This window comes from Bufo bufo, chromosome 4 (genome assembly GCF_905171765.1).
Source record: "Bufo bufo chromosome 4, aBufBuf1.1, whole genome shotgun sequence".
Taxonomy (NCBI): domain Eukaryota; kingdom Metazoa; phylum Chordata; class Amphibia; order Anura; family Bufonidae; genus Bufo; species Bufo bufo.
The window spans coordinates 542,725-568,580 of NC_053392.1; the positions used below are offsets into that span (position 1 = coordinate 542,725).

General features: G+C 43.9%; 1 protein-coding gene and 1 long non-coding RNA gene across 2 annotated transcripts; both read left to right on the forward strand.

Annotated features, from left to right (window-relative positions):
• Nucleotides 1–2,259: 2,259 nt before the first annotated feature.
• On the forward strand, nucleotides 2,260–15,131 carry LOC120997477 (gastrula zinc finger protein XlCGF71.1-like). The gene is made up of 3 exons (XM_040427562.1): nucleotides 2,260–2,469; nucleotides 13,238–14,018; nucleotides 15,044–15,131. The coding sequence occupies exons 2-3, from the start codon at nucleotides 13,270–13,272 to the stop codon at nucleotides 15,129–15,131; spliced, it is 837 nt and encodes a 278-aa protein (XP_040283496.1). The 5' UTR covers nucleotides 2,260–2,469; nucleotides 13,238–13,269.
• On the forward strand, nucleotides 3,074–3,672 carry LOC120998426. The gene is made up of 3 exons (XR_005778370.1): nucleotides 3,074–3,099; nucleotides 3,183–3,306; nucleotides 3,403–3,672. It is a non-coding gene; the product is annotated as an uncharacterized LOC120998426 (long non-coding RNA).
• Nucleotides 15,132–25,856: the final 10,725 nt, after the last annotated feature.

Consider the following 25,856-nt stretch of genomic DNA (forward strand, 5'->3'; position numbering starts at 1 on the left):
CTATACAGTATGAACTGGTCTTCTCCAGTATGAACCATCCTATGGACACAGATACAATGTCTCCAGGTGTCTTTTATATGTCCATACGGAGGGTCTCCTGCCCAGTACTATCCCAGTATTAACTGGTCTTGTCCAGTATGACCCATCCTATGGACACAGATACAATGTCTCCAGGTGTCTTTTATATGTCCATACGGAGGGTCTTCTGCCCCCAGTACTATACCAGTATGAACTGGTCTTCTCCAGTATGAACCATCCTATGGACACAGATACAATGTCTTCAGGTGTCTTTTATATGTCCATACGGAGGGTCTCGTGTCTCCAGTACTATACCTGTATGAACTGGTCTTCTCCAGTATGGACCATCCTATGGACACAGATACAATGTCTCCAGGTGTCTTTTATATGTCCATACGGAGGGGCTCCTGCCCCAGTACTATCCCAGTATGAACTGGTCTTCTCCAGTATGAACCATCCTATGGACACAGATACAATGTCTCCAGGTGTCCTATATGTCCATACGGAGGGGCTCCTGCCCCAGTACTATACAGTATGAACTGGTCTTCTCCAGTATGAACCATCCTATGGACACAGATACAATGTCTCCAGGTGTCTTTTATATGTCCATACGGAGGGTCTCCTGCCCAGTACTATCCCAGTATTAACTGGTCTTGTCCAGTATGACCCATCCTATGGACACAGATACAATGTCTCCAGGTGTCTTTTATATGTCCATACGGAGGGTCTTCTGCCCCCAGTACTATACCAGTATGAACTGGTCTTCTCCAGTATGAACCATCCTATGGACACAGATACAATGTCTTCAGGTGTCTTTTATATGTCCATACGGAGGGTCTCGTGTCTCCAGTACTATACCTGTATGAACTGGTCTTCTCCAGTATGGACCATCCTATGGACACAGATACAATGTCTCCAGGTGTCTTTTATATGTCCATACGGAGGGGCTCCTGTCTCCAGTACTATCCCAGTATGAACTGGTCTTCTCCAGTATGGACCATCCTATGGACACAGATACAATGTCTCCAGGTGTCTTTTATATGTCCATACGGAGGGTCTCCTGCCCAGTACTATACCAGTATGAACTGGTCTTCTCCAGTATGAACCATCCTATGGACACAGATACAATGTCTCCAGGTGTCTTTTATATGTCCATATGGAGGGTCCCCTGCCCCCAGTACTATCCCAGTATGAACTGGTCTTCTCCAGTATGGACCATCCTATGGACACAGATACAATGTCTCCAGGTGTCTTTTATATGTCCATATGGAGGGTCCCCTGCCCCCAGTACTATCCCAGTATGAACTGGTCTTCTCCAGTATGAACCATCCTATGGACACAGATACAATGTCTCCAGGTGTCTTTCATATGTACATACGGAGGGTCTCCTGCCTCCAGTACTATACCAGTATGAACTGGTCTTCTCCAGTATGGACCATCCTATGGACACAGATACAATGTCTCCAGGTGTCTTTTATATGTCCATACGGAGGGGCTCCTGCCCAGTACTATCCCAGTATGAACTGGTCTTCTCCAGTATGGACCATCCTATGGACACAGCTTATGAACTCTAAATGACCCTACAATAAGGGAGATGAAGGGGGTTGTGTGAGAGGTACGGGAAATGCAGAAGTCATCTTTATCAAGAACTACATCTCCCAGCATTTCTCTGGCTTTCAGTTCTTACATTTCCATACTCTCCTTTCCAAAAAAGCCACGCCCCTTCATATCACATGATTATCTTCTCAGGCTTCCACAGCATCCCCACTGCTGAGCTCCACCCCCTCCTGATCACATGATGGTGACATCATCACAGGTCCTACATCACCACTTCTCCCCACTGCTGAGCTCCACCCCCTCCTGATCACATGATGGTGACATCATCACAGGTCCTACATCACCACTTCTCCCCACTGCTGAGCTCCGCCCTCCTGATCACATGATGGTGACATCATCACAGGTCCTACATTACCTCTTTTGTCCTTTACTGAGCTCCGCCCCTCCTGATCACATGACAGTGATGTCATCCCAGATCCTACATCACTTCTCCCCACTGCTGAGCTCCGCCCCCTCCTGATCACATGATGGTGACATCATCACAGGTACTACATCACCACTTCTCCCCACTGCTGAGCTCCGCCCCTCCTGATCACATGGCTGTGACCTCATCACAGGTCCTACATCACCACTTCTCTCCACTGCTGAGCCCCGCCCCTCCTGATCACATGGCAGTGACGTCATCCCAGGTCCTGCAGCTCTTGCAGTGCACAGATACAGAGCAGGTCCTGGTCAGGGTCTCTCTTCTTCTCTCCAGAATCCCCCTTTATCCCCGGGGTCTCTCCTTGTCCTGGAGCATCTCCTCCAGCTCCTCCACCAAGGATGGACAGGAAGGAGATCAGCAGAAGAATATTAGACCTCACCTTGGAGATCATCTCCCTGCTGAGCGGAGAGGTAAACCTTTCTAGATTTCTCTCCTCTTTATTGTATTCTGGAGAATCCATCATAGGAAGTGATAGGAAGAGGCTCCCGGAGAACGGCCTCCAGACCTTCCAAGGGACGGAGAAGCTGAAGATCGGCCACCGCGGAGCCATGAGGAGGGAAGTAGGCAGGTTGTCCCCAGTGTGGCCTGGAGGGAGGATTTCTACCACTAGTCTGACATCTAGATGACACTAGAAGAAGGAGGCCTCCACTACGTCTAGAGGAAAGAAGGCTTCTCCACAACATAGAGGAGGAGTCTTTACTGTAAGAGCAGGGGGACTATGGAGCTCTCTGCCAGAGGGAGGGGGATGGGGGATTCTCTAGAAGAGTCCAGAAGGGGCTGGAGGGGAAGGATATTCCAGCTTCTAGGGACTAGATTACTGGAGATGGGGCCATGATCCCGGGAGGGATTCTGAGGGGAGATCTGGAGTCAGTGTCTCTCTCCATCCACAGGATTACACCCTAGTGAAGAAGACATCGGGGAGGACTCCCATCATCCAGGAGTCAGGAGGGTGGACCCCCATCACAGAGCCTCCCCCCCTGATACATGAGGAGAAGGTCCTAGAACTCACCCACAAGATGATGGAGCTGCTGACTGGAGAGGTGACCCTGCTGGGAATACTGGGAGGTTCTCCAGTAACAGCACTGGAGGGGTCTGGGTGATGACGGTGTCATTGTGTTGTCAGGTTCCTGTAAGGTGTCAGGATGTGGCGGTGTATTTCTCCCTGGAGGAGTGGGAGTATATAGAAGGACAGGAGGATCTGTACGAGGAGGCCATGATGGAGGAGCTCCGGCCTCTGACATCTCCAGGTGAGAGGAGACCTTCCTGATGATAGAGGTGTAAGGGTCCCTTGGATACTACTCTCATCATCTCATATATAATACAGTCTGTGTTATCTCCTATAGGTTCTGACTCCAGGAGGAGAAGTCCCCCCGAGAGATGTCCCCGTCCTCTGTATTCCCAGGACTGTCCAGAGGAGAAGCTCCCAGAGAACCATCAGGTAGATGGAGCTGAGCCCTATACACATCTATATAGGGGGGTCCTGCAGTCATATAGGGGTCATAGATGGTGAGGGTCTCTTATGTGGATCTGTTAGATTTCCCACCTGTCTGCTGTATTGTCCTGAATTGTTACAGATGACAAATCAGGGGGAAGATGTGACTGATATTAAAGTGGAGGATGAAGAAGAGCGGATGATGGGCGATCCCCCGTGTAAGAGTGAGGTGGAGGAGGACCTTCCAGTCCATGTGACCACAGGTATGGAATCATGAATGGAGGAAGGGAATTGGGAGGTTTCTTCAGGTGAGGCTCCACCTTAGTGCTGCAGTAAAGGAGCACTCCAGAGCACAGAGTCATGTAGAAGGCAGAAGACACAGTAATGTAGAAGGTAGAGGACAGGTCTAGAAGGAGGAGGACAGAGTAATGTAGAAGGCAGAGGACAGGTCTAGAAGGAGGAGGACAGAGTAATGTAGAAGGCAGAGGACAGGTCTAGAAGGAGGAGGACAGAGTAAGGTAGAAGGCAGAGGACAGGACTAGAAGGAGGAGGACAGAGTAATGTAGAAGGCAGAGGACAGGTCTAGAAGGAGAAGCACAGAGTAATGTAGAAGGCAGAGGACAGGTCTAGAAGGAGGAGCACAGAGTAATGTAGAAGGCAGAGGACAGGTCTAGAAGGAGGAGCACAGAGTAATGTAGAAGGCAGAGGACAGGTCTAGAAGGAGGAGCACAGACTAATGTAGAAGGCAGAGGACAGGTCTAGAAGGAGGAGCACAGAGTAATGTAGAAGGCAGAGGACAGGACTAGAAGGAGAAGCACAGAGTAATGTAGAAGGCAGAGGGCAGGTTTAGAAGGAGGAGGAGGACAGAGGAATGTAGAAGGCAGAGGACAAGTCTAGAAGGAGGAGCACAGAGTAATGTAGAAGGCAGAGGACAAGTCTAGAAGGAGGAGCACAGAGTAATATAGAAGGCAGAGGACAGGTCTAGAAGGAGGAGCACAGATTAATGTAGAAGGCAGAGGACAGGACTAGAAGGTGGAGGACAGAGTAATCTAGAAGGCAGAGGACATTTCTAGAAGGACGAGGAGCACAGAGTAATGTAGAAGGCAGAGGACAGGTCTAGAAGGAGGAGCACAGAGTAATGTAGAAGGCAGAGGACAGGTCTAGAAGGAGGAGCACAGAGTAATGTAGAAGGCAGAGGACAGGTGTAGAAGGATGAGCACAGAGTAATGTAGAAGGCAGAGGACAGGTCTAGAAGGAGGAGCACAGAGTAATGTAGAAGGCAGAGGACAGGTCTAGAAGGAGGAGCACAGAGTAATGTAGAAGGCAGAGGACAGGTCTAGAAGGAAGGGGACAGAGTAATGCAGAAGGCAGAGGACAGGTCTAGAAGGAGGAGCACAGAGTAATGTAGAAGGCAGAGGACAGGTCTAGAAGGAGGAGCACAGAGTAATGTAGAAGGCAGAGGACAGGTCTAGAAGGAGGAGCACAGAGTAATGTAGAAGGCAGAGGACAGGTCTAGAAGGAGGAGCACAGAGTAATGCAGAAGGCAGAGGACAGGTCTAGAAGGAGGAGCACAGAGTAATGTAGAAGGCAGAGGACAGGTCTAGAAGGAGGAGCACAGAGTAATGCAGAAGGCAGAGGACAGGTCTAGAAGGAGGAGGAGGACAGAGTACAGGTCTAGAAGGATGAGCACAGATTAATGTAGAAGGCAGAGGTCGGGTCTAGAAGGAGGAGCACAGAGTAATGTAGAAGGCAGAGGACAGGTCTAGAAGGAGGAGCACAGAGTAATGTAGAAGGCAGAGGACAGGTCTATAAGGAGGAGGACAGAGTAATGTAGAAGGCAGAGGACAGGTCTAGAAGGAGGAGAACAGAGTAATGTAGGAGGCAGAGGGCAGGTCTAGAAGGAGGAGCACAGAGTAATGCAGAAGGCAGAGGACAGGTCTAGAAGGAGGAGCACAGAGTAATGTAGAAGGCAGAGGACAGGACTAGAAGGAGGAACACAGATTAATGTAGAAGGCAGAGGACAGGTATAGAAGGAGGAGCACAGAGTAATGTAGAAGGCAGAGGACAGGTCTAGAAGGAGGAGCACAGAGTAATGTAGAAGGAGGAGCACAGAGTAATGTAGAAGGAGGAGAACAGAGTAATGTAGGAGGCAGAGGACAGGACTAGAAGGAGGAGAACAGAGTAATGTAGAAGGCAGAGGACAGGTCTAGAAGGAGGAGCACAGAGTAATGTAGAAGGAGGAGCACAGAGTAATGTAGAAGGAGGAGCACAGAGTAATGCAGAAGGCTGAGGACAGGTCTAGAAGGAGGAGCACAGAGTAATGCAGAAGGCTGAGGACAGGTCTAGAAGGAGGAGCACAGAGTAATGCAGAAGGCTGAGGACAGGTCTATACAGGGTTCTGTTGGGGAGGTTACAGCCTGGGTAGCAGGAACAATCCTATTACACCTTGCTGCACTGACTGCGGACCCACATTACCAGTATACTGCTCTGTAATTCCAGCAAACCGTTCCTGTTATTGGGGTGCAGGTGCTGTGTGATACCGGCATTAGCAGGGTTATTACAGGGAGATATTTCTGCGTCTTATTTGCCCTTGTGCGGTGCAATATTATGTTCTAAGCATTTTTTGGCTTATATTAGTGGGAATCAAGTGCTTATCAGCCGTTGGGTGGTGAAGTGAGAGAATTACAGACTTTTTTGTGGTGTTTTAATTTCCTTGTTATTTATGTATCTGATCTAACAGTATGTCAGACAGAGAAGTGCCAGGACCTGCACAGGGGAGGGGCAGAGGCCTAAATGTTTCTGGCGCAGGCAGAGGTCGCAGCAGAGTAAGGGGCCGTGGCAGTAGAGGTCGCAGCGAGAGGCCTGAGCTCCCGGTGTCATCTAGCGGTCGTGTCTTGACCAGCAACCCAGCGGTTCTTGAATGGTTGACTCGATCTTCGACTTCGTCGCAAGTGACATCAGAAACCCCCAGCCAAGAGTCAGTGGGCTCGTCAGATGCAACTCTTAGTTGGCATGGCCCAGGAGCAGGCCCTGTGCCCTCACCTGTCCTCAACCTGCCTCTGTCCTGCGTCAACATATGCAGCGTCACCATAAAGTGGCCTGGGAAAACCGTGGCTCCAATGTGGTGGTCCAGCCTGTCGCAGCAACCGCTGCATCATCCAGTGGCACGCACCCGGTTTCAGGCAGTCAGGGCTCCACCATCTCAGCCGAAGGGAGCTGTCTGTCCTTCCCATCATTTACCGGTCCTGATGCTCCTGCTGCTCCTACTCCTCGTCAGTCATTCCGTCAGCAATCGATCTCCGAAGCGATTGCCAAGAGACAACAGTATGCGTGCACTCATCCAACGGCGCAGACGCTGAACGTGCTCCTGTCCAAATTGCTGGTGCTGCAGTCCCTCCCTTTCCAAGTGGTGGACTCTGCACCTTTTAGAGAACTGATGGCTTGTGCCGAGCCAAGAGTCCCAAGCCATAATTTCTTTGCCAAAAAGGCAGTACCAGTAGAACAGAAGGTGGGCCAGTCCTTGAGCCTGTCGGTGTCTGCCAAAGTGCACGGCAGCGCCGACGTTTGGAGCTGTAACTACGGTCAGGGACAATACATGTCCTTTACGGCCCAATGGGTGAATGTGGTTCCTGCACAGCCACAACAGCAACTTGGCCAGGTGACGCCGCTTCCGCCTCCATGTTCTCAATCCGTTGGTCCTGTGACAATGTCTGCCTCTGCCTCCTCATCCTCCACCGTGTCCACAGCCTCCACTGCAGGGACAAGTCACAGTGCCCCTCCAGCATACCACATGTGCAGGGCACGGCGGTGTCACGCTGTTCTGCACCTGGTTTTCCTGGGTGAACGGAGTCACACAGGGGAGGAACTGCTCCGTGTCCTTCATCAAGAAATCGAATCCTGGCTTTCTCCGCGACAACCTAAAATCGGAACCATGGTGATCGACAACGGGAAGAACATGGTGTTGGTGCTGCATCAAGGAGGGCTGAGCCGTGCACCCTGCATGGCACATGTGTTCAATCTGGTTGTCAAGCGGTTCCTGAAGTCTTCTACCCATCTGCAAGACATCCTAAAAATGGCCAGGAAACGTTGCATGCACTTCAGCCACTCGTACACCGCAAAGCACACTCTCCTTGAGCTGCAGCGGCTGGAACGACTTCCCCCAACATAGGCTGATATGCGGCGACGACGTTTCCACCTATTGGAATTCCACCCTCAATATGTTGGACCAACTATACGAACAGGGAAAGGCCATAAACGATTTCTTAATGATGTCAGCCAGTGACAGCTCATGCGGGACACCTGCCGTTTGCTCAGGCCCTTTGAGGAGGCCACGTTATTTGCCAGTCGCCAGGACTACGGGAAAGGAAAGGAGCACAGCTCTGACACCAAACAAGGCTGGAGTACCTCTGCCCCCAGCCAGGAGTCAAGTTAGTGGCCACACCCAGGACACACCTAAATCCCCACTAGCTAGAGGATAAGCCCCTTACTCACCAAACCGCAGGGAGACAGAGCTTAAAGGGGAAATGCACGTGCAGACCGACAACAACATGTTTCCACCGTCAGCTGCGTCACGGTCAAACAACAATATGACCATGACAGGAGGAGCAGGCAGAGGAGCTACAGGGCGATGTAGAAGACCAAGTAGAGGACCCAGACACATCGTGGCAGTATGCAGTGGAGATGGAGGCAGGGAGTCCCTCCGAGTCACTTGCACAAATGGCCCGATGCATAGAACATGCGTAGTGACAGCCGAATTGTCACCATTCGGCAGAGGGATGACTTCTGGCTCTCCACCTTGTTGGACCCTCACTACCGGTCCAAAATGGGGGCCTTTTTTACACCCACTGAGAGGGAGGACAAATTGAACTATTATAGAGACATTCTATGTAGTCAGTTGGCCACTGCCTATCTGCGCCATCGTCCATCCTCTCGCAGGTCTGACCGAAGGGGCCCTCTGAGCTCACGTTCCACTGCCATGGCTGCTGGGGAGGGGTGGGGTGGCAGGAGCAGTACCGGCTCCATCATCAGCAGCCTGAGTCGCTGATGAGCAGCTTTCTTCACCCGCCTAGTGAAGAAAGCTGTCCTGCCCGGCCAGTAGTGTGGCATCAGAGCGGGTGTGTAGCAAGGGCCATAGTTACCCCAAGAAGAACTTGCCTGTCCACCCAAAATATGGAGAGACTGACCTTTGTCAAGATGAATTAGGCGTAGATCAGCCAGGATTACCACCCACCAATGCCTGATGCATCAGACTAGATCATCCATGGTGCCACACCAGCACTTTAACAAAAGAGACCTGTTTCTTCTGGTTACCTTCCTCAGCTACTATTCTGATGCTGCCACCTGCCTGATTCCACCCATTTGATGCCAAGTGCTCCTTCTTTCACCCACCATCTTCAGCTGGTACTGTTATTGCCACCCACCTCCCCACTTAGTCACCGGGTCACTCAGTGGTCTCTTGATGCTGCTGCCACCTCCACACTATGTCACCTTGCCACTCTGTGGTCTCCTGATGCTGCTGCCACCTCCACACTATGTCACCTTGCCACTCTGTGGCCTCCTAATGCTGCCGCCACCTCCACACTCATTGTGCCACTCTGTGGTCTCCTCCTGATGCTGCTGCTGCCACCTCCACACTGTCATTGTGCCACTCTGTGGCCTCCTAATGCTGCCGCCACCTCTACACTGTAATTGTGCCACTCTGTGGCCTCCTCCTGATGCTGTTGCTGCCACCTCCACACTGTCATTTTGCCACTCTGTGGCCTCCTGATGCTGCTGCAACCTCCACACTCTGTCATTGGGCCACTCTGTGGTCTCCTCATGCTGCCTCCACCTCACCACTATGTCATAGGTCCACTCTGTGGACTTCTCATGCTGTTCCCACCCTCCCCACATCATGACTGGGCAACTATTTTGCCTTTCGGCCTGGCTGACATCATCATTTATTTGACCCTTCTGATCTGTCAGAAGGAAGGAAAAATGAGACGCACAACGGATCCTGTCTGTGTAGCAGCTGTACGGCCTGTATGGTCCCATCAGAATTGGCTTATGATTTGGTAGCAAAAAGCAGGAGTGGGTACAGAAGACATGAAAATATCCCATTCACGTGTCATCTCTGTTTTGGATCCACTCCAGTTTTTTTTTGGCATTACCAATACTGATGGATTACTGACCAAATGCTGACCGAGTGAAAGCGGATGCTCCACAGACAGGATCTGTTTTTTGGGGGTTATTGTTCTGACGGATCAGAGGAAGGGCAGAATAATCAGTGACGTCACCACAAACTTACTGCTGACCCCCTCTCCACTCTGTCGGGGGCTCTACTTGTATAAGCATTTAATAGAACAGGTTCTGTAGACATCTGTGTGGAATCAGCTGACGACGGTGTAACAGGAGCGCGCTTCCTCTTGGCGCTAACATCGACCTGTAAGGCTGAGTTCATACAGGCACAGTGTTCTACACCGTTATACGGGCACAGTGTTCTACACCGTTATACGGGCACAGTGTTCTACACCACTATACAGGCACAGTGTTCTACACCGCTATACAGGCACAGTGCTCTACACCGCTATACAGGCACAGTGCTCTACACCGCTATACAGGCACAGTGTTCTACACCGCTATACAGGCACAGTGTTCTACACCGCTATACAGGCACAGTGTTCTACACCACTATACAGGCACAGTGTTCTACACCTCTATACAGGCACAGTGTTCTACACCGCTATACAGGCACAGTGTTCTACACCACTATACAGGCACAGTGTTCTACACCACTATACAGGCACAGTGTTCTACACCACTATACAGGCACAGTGTTCTACACCTCTATACAGGCACAGTGTTCTACACCGCTATACGGGCACAGTATTCTACACCACTATACAGACACAGTGCTCTACACCCCTATACAGGCACAGTGCTCTACACCGCTATACGGGCACAGTGTTCTATCTACACCACTATACAGGCACAGTGTTCTACACCACTATACAGGCACAGTGTTCTACACCATTATACAGGCACAGTGTTCCACACCATTATACAGGCACAGTGTTCTACACAGCTATACAGGCACAGTGTTCTCCACCGCCATACAGGCACAGTGTTCTACACCACCATACAGGCACAGTGTTCTACACCGCTATACAGGCACAGTGTTCTACACCGCTATACAGGCACAGTGTTCTACACCGCTATACAGGCACAGTGTTCTACACCGCTATACAGGCACAGTGCTCTACACCGCTATACAGGCACAGTGCTCTACACCACTATACAGGCACAGTGTTCTACACCGCTATACAGGCACAGTGTTCTACACCGCTATACAGGCACAGTGTTCTACACCACTATACAGGCACAGTGCTCTACACCACTATACAGGCACAGTGTTCTACACCACTATACAGGCACAGTGTTCTACACCGCTATACAGGCACAGTGTTCTACACCGTTATACAGGCACAGTGTTCTACACCGCTATACAGGCACAGTGTTCTACACCACTATACAGGCACAGTGTACTACACCGATATACAGGCACAGTGTTATACACCGCTATACAGGCACAGCGTTCTACACCGCTATACAGGCACAGTGTTCTACACCGCTATACAGGCACAGTGTTCTACACCGCTATACAGGCACAGTGTTCTACACCGCTATACAGGCACAGTGTTCTACACTGCTATATAGGCTCTCTGCAGCCAGGAAATAGACGTTTTTTAACGCGATTGGCCGCAAATAAATTTGGATCAAACCAATTTTCTTTTCAGAATTCGGTGAATTGGCCAAATAGAAAATTTGCTCATCTCTACTTATTATGAAGCCATTTTGTTGAAGGAAATCCAGAGTTATTTGGCGATGAGACCGTAGTGACTCCCTGGATTGTGCCTCGATCAGTCAGTCATACGGGTTCAGTATCATGTACATGCCTTTCATCTTCAGGACTACAGTACGGATGACTTCTGTTCTGGTGAAAACTAAGCTGAGATCTGAAGGTAGACAAGTGAACTGGAAATGAAAGCTTCTGTACTGAAGAATGGGAACATGACGATGTGTATTCTTTAGGCCCCTTTGACACGAGCGAGATTTCCACGTGGGTGCAATGTGTGACGTGAACACGTAGCACCCGCACTGAATCCTGACCCATTCATTTCTACGGGTCTGTGCACTTGAGTTGTTTTTTGCACATCATTTCTGTGTTGCATGAGGATCGCAGCATGTTCTATATTCAGCGTTTTTCACACAGCCCTGGCCCCATAGAAGTGAACGGGGCTTCAGTGAAGAACACAGATGTAACCTGGATGCAGTCCCGATCCAATGCATTTTTCACTGATGTTGCTAGGAGATGTTGTTTTAATTCTTCAGTTTTTTTTCACGCTTGTGAAAAACGCATCAAAACTGATTGCACCCTCGCGGAAAAAACTGAAACACTGAACGCGATCGCAGACAAAACTGACTGAATTTGCTTGTGAAATGGCGCGAGTTTCACTGAACGCACCCTGAGAGAATCCGTAACTCTCGTGTGAAAGAGGCCTTAGTATCGAAGACTGTATTTATATCATTTGGCCCCCACCCAGACTGTATATATTTCATTTGGCCCCCACCCAGACTGTATATATTTCATTTTGACCCCTGTATATGATTGAATGATTGGCTGCCCCTACTCCCCTCTCACTCTGTATCGATTTTTTGTGGTCCCCTCTTATATGGCTGGTGCAGGACCCCCTTTCTAAATTCAATTCATAGGGCCACAGCTATGTGCCCCCAGTATGGCATAGTCCCTGCCAGGTTGCCACCCTCTCTTTATAGAGTTTATTTTCTTTTTGTGCCCCCGACCCTTTCTAAATTCAATTCATAGTGCCAGTTGCCCCCAGTATGCTGCACAGCGTGTGCACACCTGAAAAAATAAATAAAATACTTACCTCTGCTCTGCTTCGGTCGCCCCATTTCACTGCCAGCATCATCACGTCTTCCCATGAGACCCGTGACCTCCAGCACCGGCTTTCGCCGACATTGAGCAGTAAGTGCCTAGTGTGGCTGCGCACATCCCCATACATACACCTATTCTGCTGCAGGTGTATGTATGGGGATGTGCGAGGCCGCACTAGGCACTTACTTTTTAAATAGACAAAGCGGAGGGGGACTGGGCTGGCTAAAAGCACTTGCGTTCCCCCGTTGGGCCCGGTTGCAGTCACACCCTCTGCGACTGCGATCATTACGCCCCTGTTTATAAGGGGGATTAGAATTGTCAGGTCTACCAGTAGATGTGCACATTCTTGGATTAACTGATGTACAACTGGATTTGAAGGAATGTTCAGAAAAAACTTGTCTGGGGATCTTTTCATTAGTTCATACGAATAACCTCTGTTCATGATGGAACGCCCCCAGCTATCTGCAGAAGCTAGATGGAGAGCTAACCAGCTACTACTACTGATGACCTGGCGTCAGAAGTCCACATTTAGTTAAAGGACCTGCAGTGTGGTACAGAAAACTCAGCTGAAGTCACATATGCAGTTTTCGATGCAGTGTTTTTCAGCCAAGGCCAGAAATGAGTGATAAAAGAATTGGAAGTATAAAGCAAGGACCTGTATCTCTCCTTCCTGCTGGACCTACCTCTGGTTTTGGCTAAAAGAACTGCATCAAATATTCCATATGTCTTTCCAGCCCTAATAGGAATTTTATGCATTTGTCTATTTTGTGGGTTGAAAAAATCATAATCAATGCATTTTGAATCCTAACAGGAAATCCCAGTAAGAAGTCTGAGGAAACCTTCATGTTATCACTAGATTATAAGGAAGAAGATGAAGATTCAGGAGGAAACCTCATCACCTATAATGTACAACCAGGACCTGACAGTACAGATCTGTCATATAATCCTCCAAATCATGAGAAACCTTCTCCTGACCAATCCCAGATTGTTACCACAAGTCCAGATCTATCATATAATCCTCCTATTCATGAGGAAACTTCATGCCAATCGCAGATTGTTACCATAAATCCTGATCAGGAAGAAGGTAAATGGTTTCAATGTGAGGAATGTGGAAAACCATTTACAAAAAGCTCAAAACTTTCTACACACAGGCAAATTCACACAGGACAGAAGCCATATTCATGTTCAGTATGTGGGCAGTGCTTTACCTGTAGGTCAGCCCTTTATCATTGTGAGAGAAGTCACTCAGGAGACAAGCCATATTCGTGTTCACTGTGTGGGAAGTGTTTTACAGGAAAATCAGAACTTGTTACAGATCAGCAAAGTCACACAGGAGAGAAGCCATATTCATGTTCAGAATGTGGGAAGAATTTTGCGGAAAAATCACATCTTGTTATACTTGAGAGAATTTTCACAGTAGATAAGCCATATACATGTTCAGAATGTGGGAAATGTTTTGCAAGCAAGTCACATCTTGTTTCACACGAGAGAATTCACACAGGAGAGAAACCATATTCATGTCCAGAATGTGGGAAATGTTTTACCAAAAAATCAAATCTTGTTATACATGAGAGAATTCACACGGGAGAGAAGCCATATTCATGTTCAGAATGTGGGAAATGTTTTATGCATAAATCACATCTTGTGATACATAAGAGAATTCACACAGGAGAGAAGCCGTATTCATGTTCACTATGTGGAAAATGTTTTACAGCTAAATCTGATCTTGTTAGACATGAGAGAATTCACACAGGAGAAAAGCCATATTCATGTTCAGTATGTGGGAAATGTTTCACAAATAAATCAAGTCTTGTTATACATGAGAGAATTCACAAAGGAGAGAAGCCATTTTGATGTTCTATGTGTCAAAAACCTATTACAAGGAAATCAAATTTTGAAAATCATAAATGTGTTCACACAGAGAAAAAAACTTTCATGTTTGTAATAAGGGAAATACTGTAAGAGCAGAAAAAGAGGCCTCCTCCATCAGAATCATTAAACAGGCAAAAATTGTGTAATTAGCTGAAAACCTCCAACAGTTCTCATTCACACGTGTGTATTCAGGTCAGTATTTTATGTCCGTATTTGCGAGAAAACTAGGAGTAGGTCCAAAACAAGACACCTAAATCCTTTCATTACCAACGGTGTTACTTTCTAGTGTTTTAACTGCATGAAAAACTGAATGTGAAAAAGTCAGTATTTGTTTAAATATAACAACAGTTTTTCACTGTGTTTTTGACCATGACTTTTTATGGTGTATGCATTTTTGGGGCATTTTCAGTAACTTTGAAGGCCTCGAATCGTTATTTAAGACTTCCTCTTTGAATCACGTGGTTTGTAATGTGAAAAATGGTAGAAGAAAAGCTATACATGTGGACATGTAAGGGGGAATTTATTGATCGATGTGCGGCAGAATTGTGGTGAAAAAAGAAGAAAAGCTATAAAGTGATGGCACACACAACGTTTGCTCTAAAACTTGTGACTTTTCTCACCATTCACTAGTTTGGGAAAGCAAAGAGCACAGTCACCAACCTTCACATATCTATTATTACTAAAGGCAGAACATGGCACGTGGTTGCCTGCCTCTAGATGTGATTTCCTGTCCTACTTTGGACAGCCCCAGGAAAAAACCTTTCAATGTGCTTGGTGCCATTAACTCCAATGATCTTTGTGTAGACTGGAGCATGAAACAGCGGTCTTCATAAATCTCCCCCAGTGCTTTTAATAATGTATTTAGGTCTATCAGAGCAAAATACCAAAAAATCCTTTAGCATGTTACATTATGGAAAAGATGCCACTAATCCTAAAAACACCACAAAAAAGCTACAAATCAGTTCATGAGGAGACATGACGCACAGAGAGAATAGACAGGACAGGCTGTGGTAATGGAGACTACATTGTAACGTGGTGCCGAAGGCGCACTCGGTCTCCCATCAGCCGCAGACCTGCTGCTTAGCTTTGGGAGCAAGGATCTGTGTTTGACCTTGTTGACAGGGCAGCTTTGCTATTTGGGAGGGTCCTTGCTCCTAGGTCTGCCTTGAGCGCCGAGCTGATCACTCGGTGCTCGACTGGTTGGTCTGTCGGTCATGTGATGCTGGCCACGTCACATGACCCTCACTCCCCACTATAAATACAGGCAGCCTGCTGGCCACAGGTTGCCTGTTAATTTTAGGTATCTGGTGATTGTTTTGTTCCTGCATACTTACCTGATCCTGTGTTCCCTGACGATTCTGCCTGCTCCTCCTGTACTGCGCATCTCTCCTGCTATCCTGACCCCGGCTTCCACCTGACGAGTCTTTGCAGACTCCTGTTGTACTTCGTTTCTCTCCTGGTATTTGACCTCGGCTTTTCCTGACTATTCTCTGCTCATTCCTTAGTACTGCGTAGCTCTCTAGGTATTGACCCGGTCTGTTCACGTTCCGTTATTTGTCTTGTCTGTCTTCCCAGCACGTATCCTAAGTTAGGGACTGCCGTCTAGTTGTCCCCTGTCATTAGGACTTGCGAGGCAAGTAGGCAGGGCCAGGGGTGAGGGTGGAGCGCAGTGGTCACTATCCTCCCCCCTGTGTGTAGTGTACGTTACCGTCATACATACAAGAGCTGCTGCCCATTACCCCCACCCTTCCCTCTGTCCTTCATGTCTCTTCATGAACTCCATTCCTACAGAGAGAACGGACAGGACAGGCTGTGGTAATGGAGACTGCATACAAGATCTGCTGCCCATTACCCCCACCCTCCTCTCTGTCCTTCATGTTTCCTCATGAACTCCATTCCTACAGAGAGGACGGACAGGCTGTGGTAATGGAGACTGCATAGAAGTGCCGCTGCCCATAACCCCTACCCTACTCTATGTACTTCATGTGTCCTCATGAACTCCATTCCTACAGAGAGGACAGACTGTGTTAATGGAGACTGCATACAAGAGCTGCTGCCCATTACCCTCACCCTCCCTTCTGTCCTTCATGTCTCCCCATGAACTCCATTCCTACAGAGAGTATGGACAAGACAGGCTGTGGTAATGGAGACTGCATATAAGAGTTGCTGCTCATTCCCCCCACCTTCTCTCTGTACTTTATCTATCCTCATGAACTCTATTCCTACAAATAGGATGGACAGGACAAACTGTGGTAATGGAGACTGCATACAAGAGCTGCTGCTCATTCCCCCCACCTCCCTTCTGTAACATAGTATATAAGGCCGGAAAAAGACATTTGTCCATCCAGTTCGGCCTGTCATCCTGCAAGTTGATCCAGAGGAAAAAAAAAAACTGTGAGGTAGAAGCCAATTTTCCCCACTTAAGGGGGAAAAAAATTCCTTCCCGACTCCAATCAGGCAATCAGAATAACTCCCTGAATAACACCACTTCTCTGCCCAAGCCTCCAATCTATCCAGATCCATCTGTAGCAGTATCCTGTCCTCTGTAGTATATATATACAGTATACTGTCCTCTGTAGTATATATATACAGTATACTGTCCTCTGTAGTATATATATACAGTATACTGTCCTCTGTAGTATATATATACAGTATACTGTCCTCTGTAGTGTATATACAGTATACTGTCCTCTGTAGTATATATATACACAGTATACTGTCCTCTGTAGTATATATATATACACAGTATACTGTCCTCTGCAGTGTATATATACAGTATACTGTCCTCTGTAGTATATATACAGTACACTGTCCTCTGTAGTATATATTTACAGTATACTGTCCTCTAGTATATATATACAGTATACTGTCCTCTGTAGTGTATATACAGTATACTATCCTCTGTAGTATATATATACACAGTATACTGTCCTCTGTAGTATATATATATACACAGTATACTGTCCTCTGCAGTGTATATATACAGTATACTGTCCTCTGTAGTATATATACAGTATACTGTCCTCTGCAGTGTATATATACAGTATACTGTCCTCTAGTGTATATATACAGTATACTGTCCTCTGTAGTATATATACAACATACTGTCCTCTGTAGTATATATACAACATACTGTCCTCTGTAGTATATATACAGTATACTGTCCTCTAGTATATATACAGTATACTGTCCTATGTAGTATATATACACTGCTCAAAAAAATAAAGGGAACACAAAAATAACACATCCTAGATCTGAGTTCATTAAATATTCTTCTGAAATACTTTGTTCTTTACATAGTTGAATGTGCTGACAACAAAATCACACAAAAATAAAAAAATGGAAATCAAATTTTTCAACCCATGGAGGTCTGGATTTGGAGTCACACTCAAAATTAAAGTGGAAAAACACACTACAGGCTGATCCAACTTTGATGTAATGTCCTTAAAACAAGTCAAAATGAGGCTCAGTAGTGTGTGTGGCCTCCACGTGCCTGTATGACCTCCCTACAACGCCTGTGCATGCTCCTGATGAGGTGGCGGACGGTCTCCTGAGGGATCTCCTCCCAGACCTGGACTAAAGCATCTGCCAACTCCTGGACAGTCTGTGGTGCAACGTGACGTTGGTGGATAGAGCGAGACATGATGTCCCAGATGTGCTCAATTGGATTCAGGTCTGGGGAACAGGCGGGCCAGTCCATAGCATCAATGCCTTCGTCTTGCAGGAACTGCTGACACACTCCAGCCACATGAGGTCTAGCATTGTCTTGCATTAGGAGGAACCCAGGGCCAACCGCACCAGCATATGGTCTCACAAGGGGTCTGAGGATCTCATCTCGGTACCTAATGGCAGTCAGGCTACCACTGGCGAGCACATGGAGGGCTGTGCGGCCCTCCAAAGAAATGCCACCCCACACCATTACTGACCCAATGCCAAACCGGTCATGCTGGAGGATGTTGCAGGCAGCAGAACGTTCTCCACGGCGTCTCCAGACTCTGTCACGTCTGTCACATGTGCTCAGTGTGAACCTGCTTTCATCTGTGAAGAGCACGGGGCGCCAGTGGCGAATTTGCCAATCTTGGTGTTCTCTGGCAAATGCCAAACGTCCTGCACGGTGTTGGGCTGTAAGCACAACCCCCATCTGTGGACGTCGGACCCTCATATCACCCTCATGGAGTCTGTTTCTGACCGTTTGAGCAGACACATGCACATTTGTGGCCTGCTGGAGGTCATTTTGCAGGGCTCTGGCAGTGCTCCTCCTGTTCCTCCTTGCACAAAGGCGGAGGTAGCGGTCCTGCTGCTGGGTTGTTGCCCTCCTATGGCCTCCTCCACATCTCCTGATGTACTGGCCTGTCTCCTGGTAGCGCCTCCATGCTCTGGACACTACGCTGACAGACACAGCAAACCTTCTTGCCACAGCTCGCATTGATGTGCCATCCTAGATAAGCTGCACTACCTGAGCCACTTGTGTGGGTTGTAGACTCCGTCTCATGCTACCACTAGAGTGAAAGCACCGCCAGCATTCAAAAGTGACAAAACATCAGCCAGGAAGCATAGGAACTGAGAAGTGGTCTGTGGTTACCACCTGCAAAACCACTCCTTTATTGGGGGTGTCTTGCTAATTGCCTATAATTTCCACCTGTTGTCTATCCCATTTGCACAACAGCATGTGAAATTGATTGTCACTCAGTGTTGCTTCCTAAGTGGACAGTTTGATTTCACAGAAGTGTGATTGACTTGGAGTTACATTGTGTTGTTTAAGTGTTCCCTTTATTTTTTTGAGCAGTGTATATACAGTATACTGTCCTCTGTAGTGTATATATACAGTATACTGTCTTCTGTAGTGTATATCTACAGTATACTGTCCTCTGTAGTGTATATATACAGTATACTGTCCTCTGTAGTATATATACAGTATACTGTCCTCTGTAGTATATATACAGTATACTGTCCTCTGTAGTGTATATATACAGTATACTGTCCTCTGTAGTATATCTACAGTATACTGTCCTCTGTAGTATATATATATACAGTATACTGTCCTCTGTAGTATATATACATTATACTGTCCTCTGTAGTATATATACAGTATACTGTCCTCTGTAGTATATATATACAGTATACTGTCCTCTGTAGTATATACAGTATACTGACCTCTGTAGTATATATACAGTATACTGTCCTCTGTAGTATATATACAGTATACTGTCCTCTGTAGTATATACACAGTATACTGTCCTCTGTATATATACAACATACTGTCCTCTGTAGTATATATACAGTATACTGTCCTCTGTAGTATATATATACAGTATACTGTCCTCTGTAGTGTATATATACAGTATACTGTCCTCTGTAGTATATATACAGTATACTGTCCTCTGTAGTATATATACAGTATACTGTCCTCTGTAGTATATATACAGTATACTGTCCTCTGTAGTGTATATATACAGTATACTGTCCTCTGTAGTATATATACATTATACTGTCCTCTGTAGTATATATACAGTATACTGTCCTCTGTAGTATATATATACAGTATACTGTCCTCTGTAGTATATACAGTATACTGACCTCTGTAGTATATATACAGTATACTGTCCTCTGTAGTATATATACAGTATACTGTCCTCTGTAGTATATACACAGTATACTGTCCTCTGTATATATACAACATACTGTCCTCTGTAGTATATATACAGTATACTGTCCTCTGTAGTATATATATACAGTATACTGTCCTCTGTAGTGTATATATACAGTATACTGTCCTCTGTAGTATATATACAGTATACTGTCCTCTGTAGTATATATACAGTATACTGTCCTCTGTAGTATATATACAGTATACTGTCCTCTGTAGTATATATACAGTATACTGTCCTCTGTAGTGTATATATACAGTATACTGTCCTCTGTAGTGTATATATACAGTATACTGTCCTCTGTAGTGTATATACAGTATACTGTCCTCTGTAGTATATATATATAGTATACTGTCCTCTGTAGTATATATACAGTATACTGTCCTCTGTAGTATATATACAGTATACTGTCCTCTGTAGTATATATATACAGTATACTGTCCTCTGTAGTATATATACAGTATACTGTCCTCTGTAGTATATATACAGTATACTGTCCTCTGTAGTATATATACAGTATACTGTCCTCTGTAGTATATATATACAGTATACTGTCCTCTGTAGTGTATATATACAGTATATTGTCCTCTGTAGTGTATATATACAGTATACTGTCCTCTGTAGTATATATATACAGTATATTGTCCTCTGTAGTGTATATATACAGTATACTGTCCTCTGTAGTATATATACAGTATACTGTCCTCTGTAGTATATATATACAGTATACTGTCCTCTGTAGTATATATACAGTATACTGTCCTCTGTAGTATATATACAGTATACTGTCCTCTGTAGTATATATACAGTATACTGTCCTCTGTAGTATATATACAGTATACTGTCCTCTGTAGTATATATATACAGTATACTGTCCTCTGTAGTATATATATACAGTATACTGTCCTCTGTAGTATATATACAGTATACTGTCCTCTGTAGTATATACACAGTATACTGTCCTCTGTAGTATATATACAGTATACTGTCCTCTGTAGTATATATACAGTATACTGTCCTCTGTAGTATATATACAGTATACTGTCCTCTGTAGTGTATATATACAGTATACTGTCCTCTGTAGTATATATACAGTATACTGTCCTCTGTAGTATATATATACAGTATACTGTCCTCTGTAGTATATATACAGTATACTGTACTCTGTAGTATATATATACAGTATACTGTCCTCTGTAGTGTATATATACAGTATATTGTCCTCTGTAGTGTATATATACAGTATACTGTCCTCTGTAGTATATATATACAGTATATTGTCCTCTGTAGTGTATATATACAGTATACTGTCCTCTGTAGTATATATACAGTATACTGTCCTCTGTAGTATATATATACTGTATACTGTCCTCTGTAGTATATATACAGTATACTGTCCTCTGTAGTATATATACAGTATACTGTCCTCTGTAGTATATATACAGTATACTGTCCTCTGTAGTATATATACAGTATACTGTCCTCTGTAGTATATATATACAGTATACTGTCCTCTGTAGTATATATACAGTATACTGTCCTCTGTGGTATATATACAGTATACTGTCCTCTGTAGTATATACACAGTATACTGTCCTCTGTAGTATATATACAGTATACTGTCCTCTGTAGTATATATACAGTATACTGTCCTCTGTAGTATATATACAGTATACTGTCCTCTGTAGTATATATACAGTATACTGTCCTCTGTAGTGTATATATACAGTATACTGTCCTCTGTAGTATATATACAGTATACTGTCCTCTGTAGTATATATACAGTATACTGTCCTCTGTAGTATATATATATACAGTATACTGTCCTCTGTAGTATATATACAGTATACTGTCCTCTGTATATATACAACATACTGTCCTCTGTAGTATATATACAGTATACTGTCCTCTGTAGTGTATATATACAGTATACTGTCCTCTGTAGTGTATATACAGTATACTGTCCTCTGTAGTATATACAGTATACTGTCCTCTGTAGTATATATACAGTATACTGTCCTCTGTAGTGTATATACAGTATACTGTCCTCTGTAGTGTATATACAGTATACTGTCCTCTGTAGTATATATATATACAGTATACTGTCCTCTGTATATATACAACATACTGTCCTCTGTAGTATATATACAGTATATTGTCCTCTGTAGTGTATATATACAGTACACTGTCCTCTGTAGTATATATACAGTATACTGTCTTCTGTAGTATATATACAGTATACTGTCCTCTGTAGTATATATACAGTATACTGTCCTCTGTAGTATATATACAGTATACTGTCCTCTGTAGTGTATATATACAGTATACTGTCCTCTGTAGTATATATACAGTATACTGTCCTCTGTAGTATATATACAGTATACTGTCCTCTGTAGTATATATACAGTATACTGTCCTCTGTAGTATATATACAGTATACCGTCCTCTGTAGTATATATACAGTATACTGTCCTCTGTAGTATATATATAGTATACTGTCCTCTGTAGTGTATATATACAGTATACTGTCCTCTGTAGTGTATATACAGTATACTGTCCTCTGTAGTGTATATACAGTATACTGTCCTCTGTAGTATATATATACAGTATACTGTCCTCTGTAGTATATATACAGTATACTGTCCTCTGTAGTATATATACAGTATACCGTCCTCTGTAGTATATATACAGTATACTGTCCTCTGTAGTATATATATATATATACAGTATACTGTCCTCTGTAGTATATATATACAGTATACTGTCCTCTGTAGTATATATATACAGTATATTGTCCTCTGTAGTGTATATACAGTATACTGTCCTCTGTAGTATATATACTGTATACTGTCCTCTGTGGTATATATATACAGTATACTGTCCTCTGTGGTATATATACAGTATACTGTCCTCTGTAGTGTATATACAGTATACTGTCCTCTGTAGTATATATATACAGTATACTGTCCTCTGTAGTATATATACAGTATACTGTCCTCTGTAGTATATATACAGTATACTGTCCTCTGTAGTGTATATACAGTATACTGTCCTCTGTAGTGTATATACAGTATACTGTCCTCTGTAGTGTATATATATATTATACTGTCCTCTATAGTATACAGTATACTGTCTCTGTAGTATATATACAGTATACTGTCCTCTGTAGTATATATACAGTATACTGTCCTCTGTAGTGTATATACAGTATACTGTCCTCTGTAGTATATATACAGTATACTGTCCTCTGTAGTATATATACAGTATACTGTCCTCTGTAGTGTATATATACAGTATACTGTCCTCTGTAGTATATATACAGTATATTGTCCTCTGTAGTATATATACAGTGTACTGTCCTCTGTAGTATATACAGTATACTGTCCTCTGTAGTATATATACAGTATATTGTCCTCTGTAGTATATATACAGTATACTGTCCTCTGTATATATACAACATACTGTCCTCTGTAGTATATATACAGTATATTGTCCTCTGTAGTATATATACAGTATACTGTCCTCTGTATATATACAACATACTGTCCTCTGTAGTATATATACAGTATATTGTCCTCTGTAGTATATATACAGTATACTGTCCTCTGTAGTATATATATACAGTATACTGTCCTCTGTAGTATATATATACAGTATACTGTCCTCTGTAGTATATATACAGTATACTGTCCTCTGTAGTATATATACAGTATACTGTCCTCTGTAGTATATATATACAGTATACTGTCCTCTGTAGTATATATACAGTATACTGTCCTCTGTAGTATATATATACAGTATATTGTCCTCTGTAGTATGTATACAGTATACTGTCCTCTGTAGTGTATATATACAGTATACTGTCCTCTGTAGTATATATACAGTATACTGTCCTCTGTAGTGTATATACAGTATACTGTCCTCTGTAGTATATATACAGTATACTGTCCTCTGTAGTGTATATATACAGTATACTGTCCTCTGTAGTATATATACAGTATACTGTCCTCTGTAGTGTATATACAGTATACTGTCCTCTGTAGTATATATACAGTATACTGTCCTCTGTAGTGTATATACAGTATACTGTCCTCTGTAGTATATATACAGTATACTGTCCTCTGTAGTATATATATACAGTATACTGTCCTCTGTAGTATATATACAGTATACTGTCCTCTGTAGTATATATACAGTATACTGTCCTCTGTAGTATATATATACAGTATACTGTCCTCTGTAGTATATATACAGTATACTGTCCTCTGTAGTATATATACAGTATACTGTCCTCTGTAGTATATATATACATTATACTGTCCTCTGTAGTATATATACAGTATACTGTCCTCTGTAGTGTATATATACAGTATACTGTCCTCTGTAGTATATATACAGTATATTGTCCTCTGTAGTATATATACAGTATACTGTCCTCTGTAGTATATATATACAGTATACTGTCCTCTGTAGTGTATATATACAGTATACTGTCCTCTGTAGTATATGTACAGTATATTGTCCTCTGTAGTGTATATATACAGTATACTGTCCTCTGTAGTGTATATATACAGTATACTGTCCTCTGTAGTATATATACAGTATATTGTCCTCTGTAGTGTATATATACAGTATACTGTCCTCTGTAGTATATATACAGTATACTGTCCTCTGTAGTATATATACATTATACGGTCCTCTGTAGTATATATACAGTATACTGTCCTCTGTAGTATATATACAGTATACTGTCCTCTGTAGTATATATACAGTATATTGTCCTCTGTAGTGTATATACAGTATACTGTCCTCTGTAGTATATATACAGTATACTGTCCTCTGTAGTATATATACAGTATACTGTCCTCTGTAGTATATATATATCTCACCCTCAATAGTTGGCTCCAGGGCAGTGACTCCACCATCCGTCGTGGATGGTTACTGTCAAACTTCAATAAATTATTCCTGTCTGTGGGTTTATGGAAAATATCTGTCGCAATTACCCCATTCCTGAGGTGTACCATCACATCCAGGAATTGCAATTCAACTGGGGAGACTGTCATGGTGAATTCTAGACCTGGTACCATACTATTGAGGTGCTGAAAGAATAGTTGCAACTCATCACGAGAGCCGCCCCAGATCACACAGATGTCGTTGATGTAGGTGTATATACAGTATACTGACCTCTGTATATATACAGTATACTGTCCTCTGTAGTGTATATATACAGTATACTATCCTCTGTAGTGTATATATACAGTATACTGTCCTCTGTAGTGTATATATACAGTATACTGTCCTCTGTAGTGTATATACAGCATACTGTCCTCTGTAGTACATATACAGTATACTGTCCTCTGTAGTGTATATATACAGTATACTGTCCTGTGTAGTATATATACAGTATACTGTCTTCTGTAGTGTATATACAGTATACTGTCCTCTGTAGTATATACAGTATACTGTCCTCTGTAGTATATATACAGTATACTGTCCTCTGTAGTATATATACAGTATACTGTCCTCTGTAGTATATATACAGTATACTGTCCTCTGTAGTATATATATATACAGTATACTGTCCTCTGTAGTATATATACAGTATACTGTCCTCTGTAGTATATATACAGTATACTGTCCTCTGTAGTATATATACAGTATACTGTCCTCTGTAGTATATATATACAGTATACTGTCCTCTGTAGTATATATATACAGTATACTGTCCTCTGTAGTATATATACAGTATACTGTCCTCTGTAGTATATATACAGTATACTGTCCTCTGTAGTATATATACAGTATACTGTCCTCTGTAGTATATACACAGTATACTGTCCTCTGTAGTATATATACAGTATACTGTCCTCTGTAGTATATATACAGTATACTGTCCTCTGTAGTATATAT

Bases quoted from the DNA above. Each gene is read 5' to 3' on its own strand.
- LOC120997477 (XM_040427562.1), top strand. From the start codon at position 13,270: ATGTTATCACTAGATTATAAGGAAGAAGATGAAGATTCAGGAGGAAAC. The intron at 14,019-15,043 runs GCCATATTCATG...TACTTTGGACAG, and splicing joins AGAATTCACACGGGAGAGAA to CCCCAGGAAAAAACCTTTCA.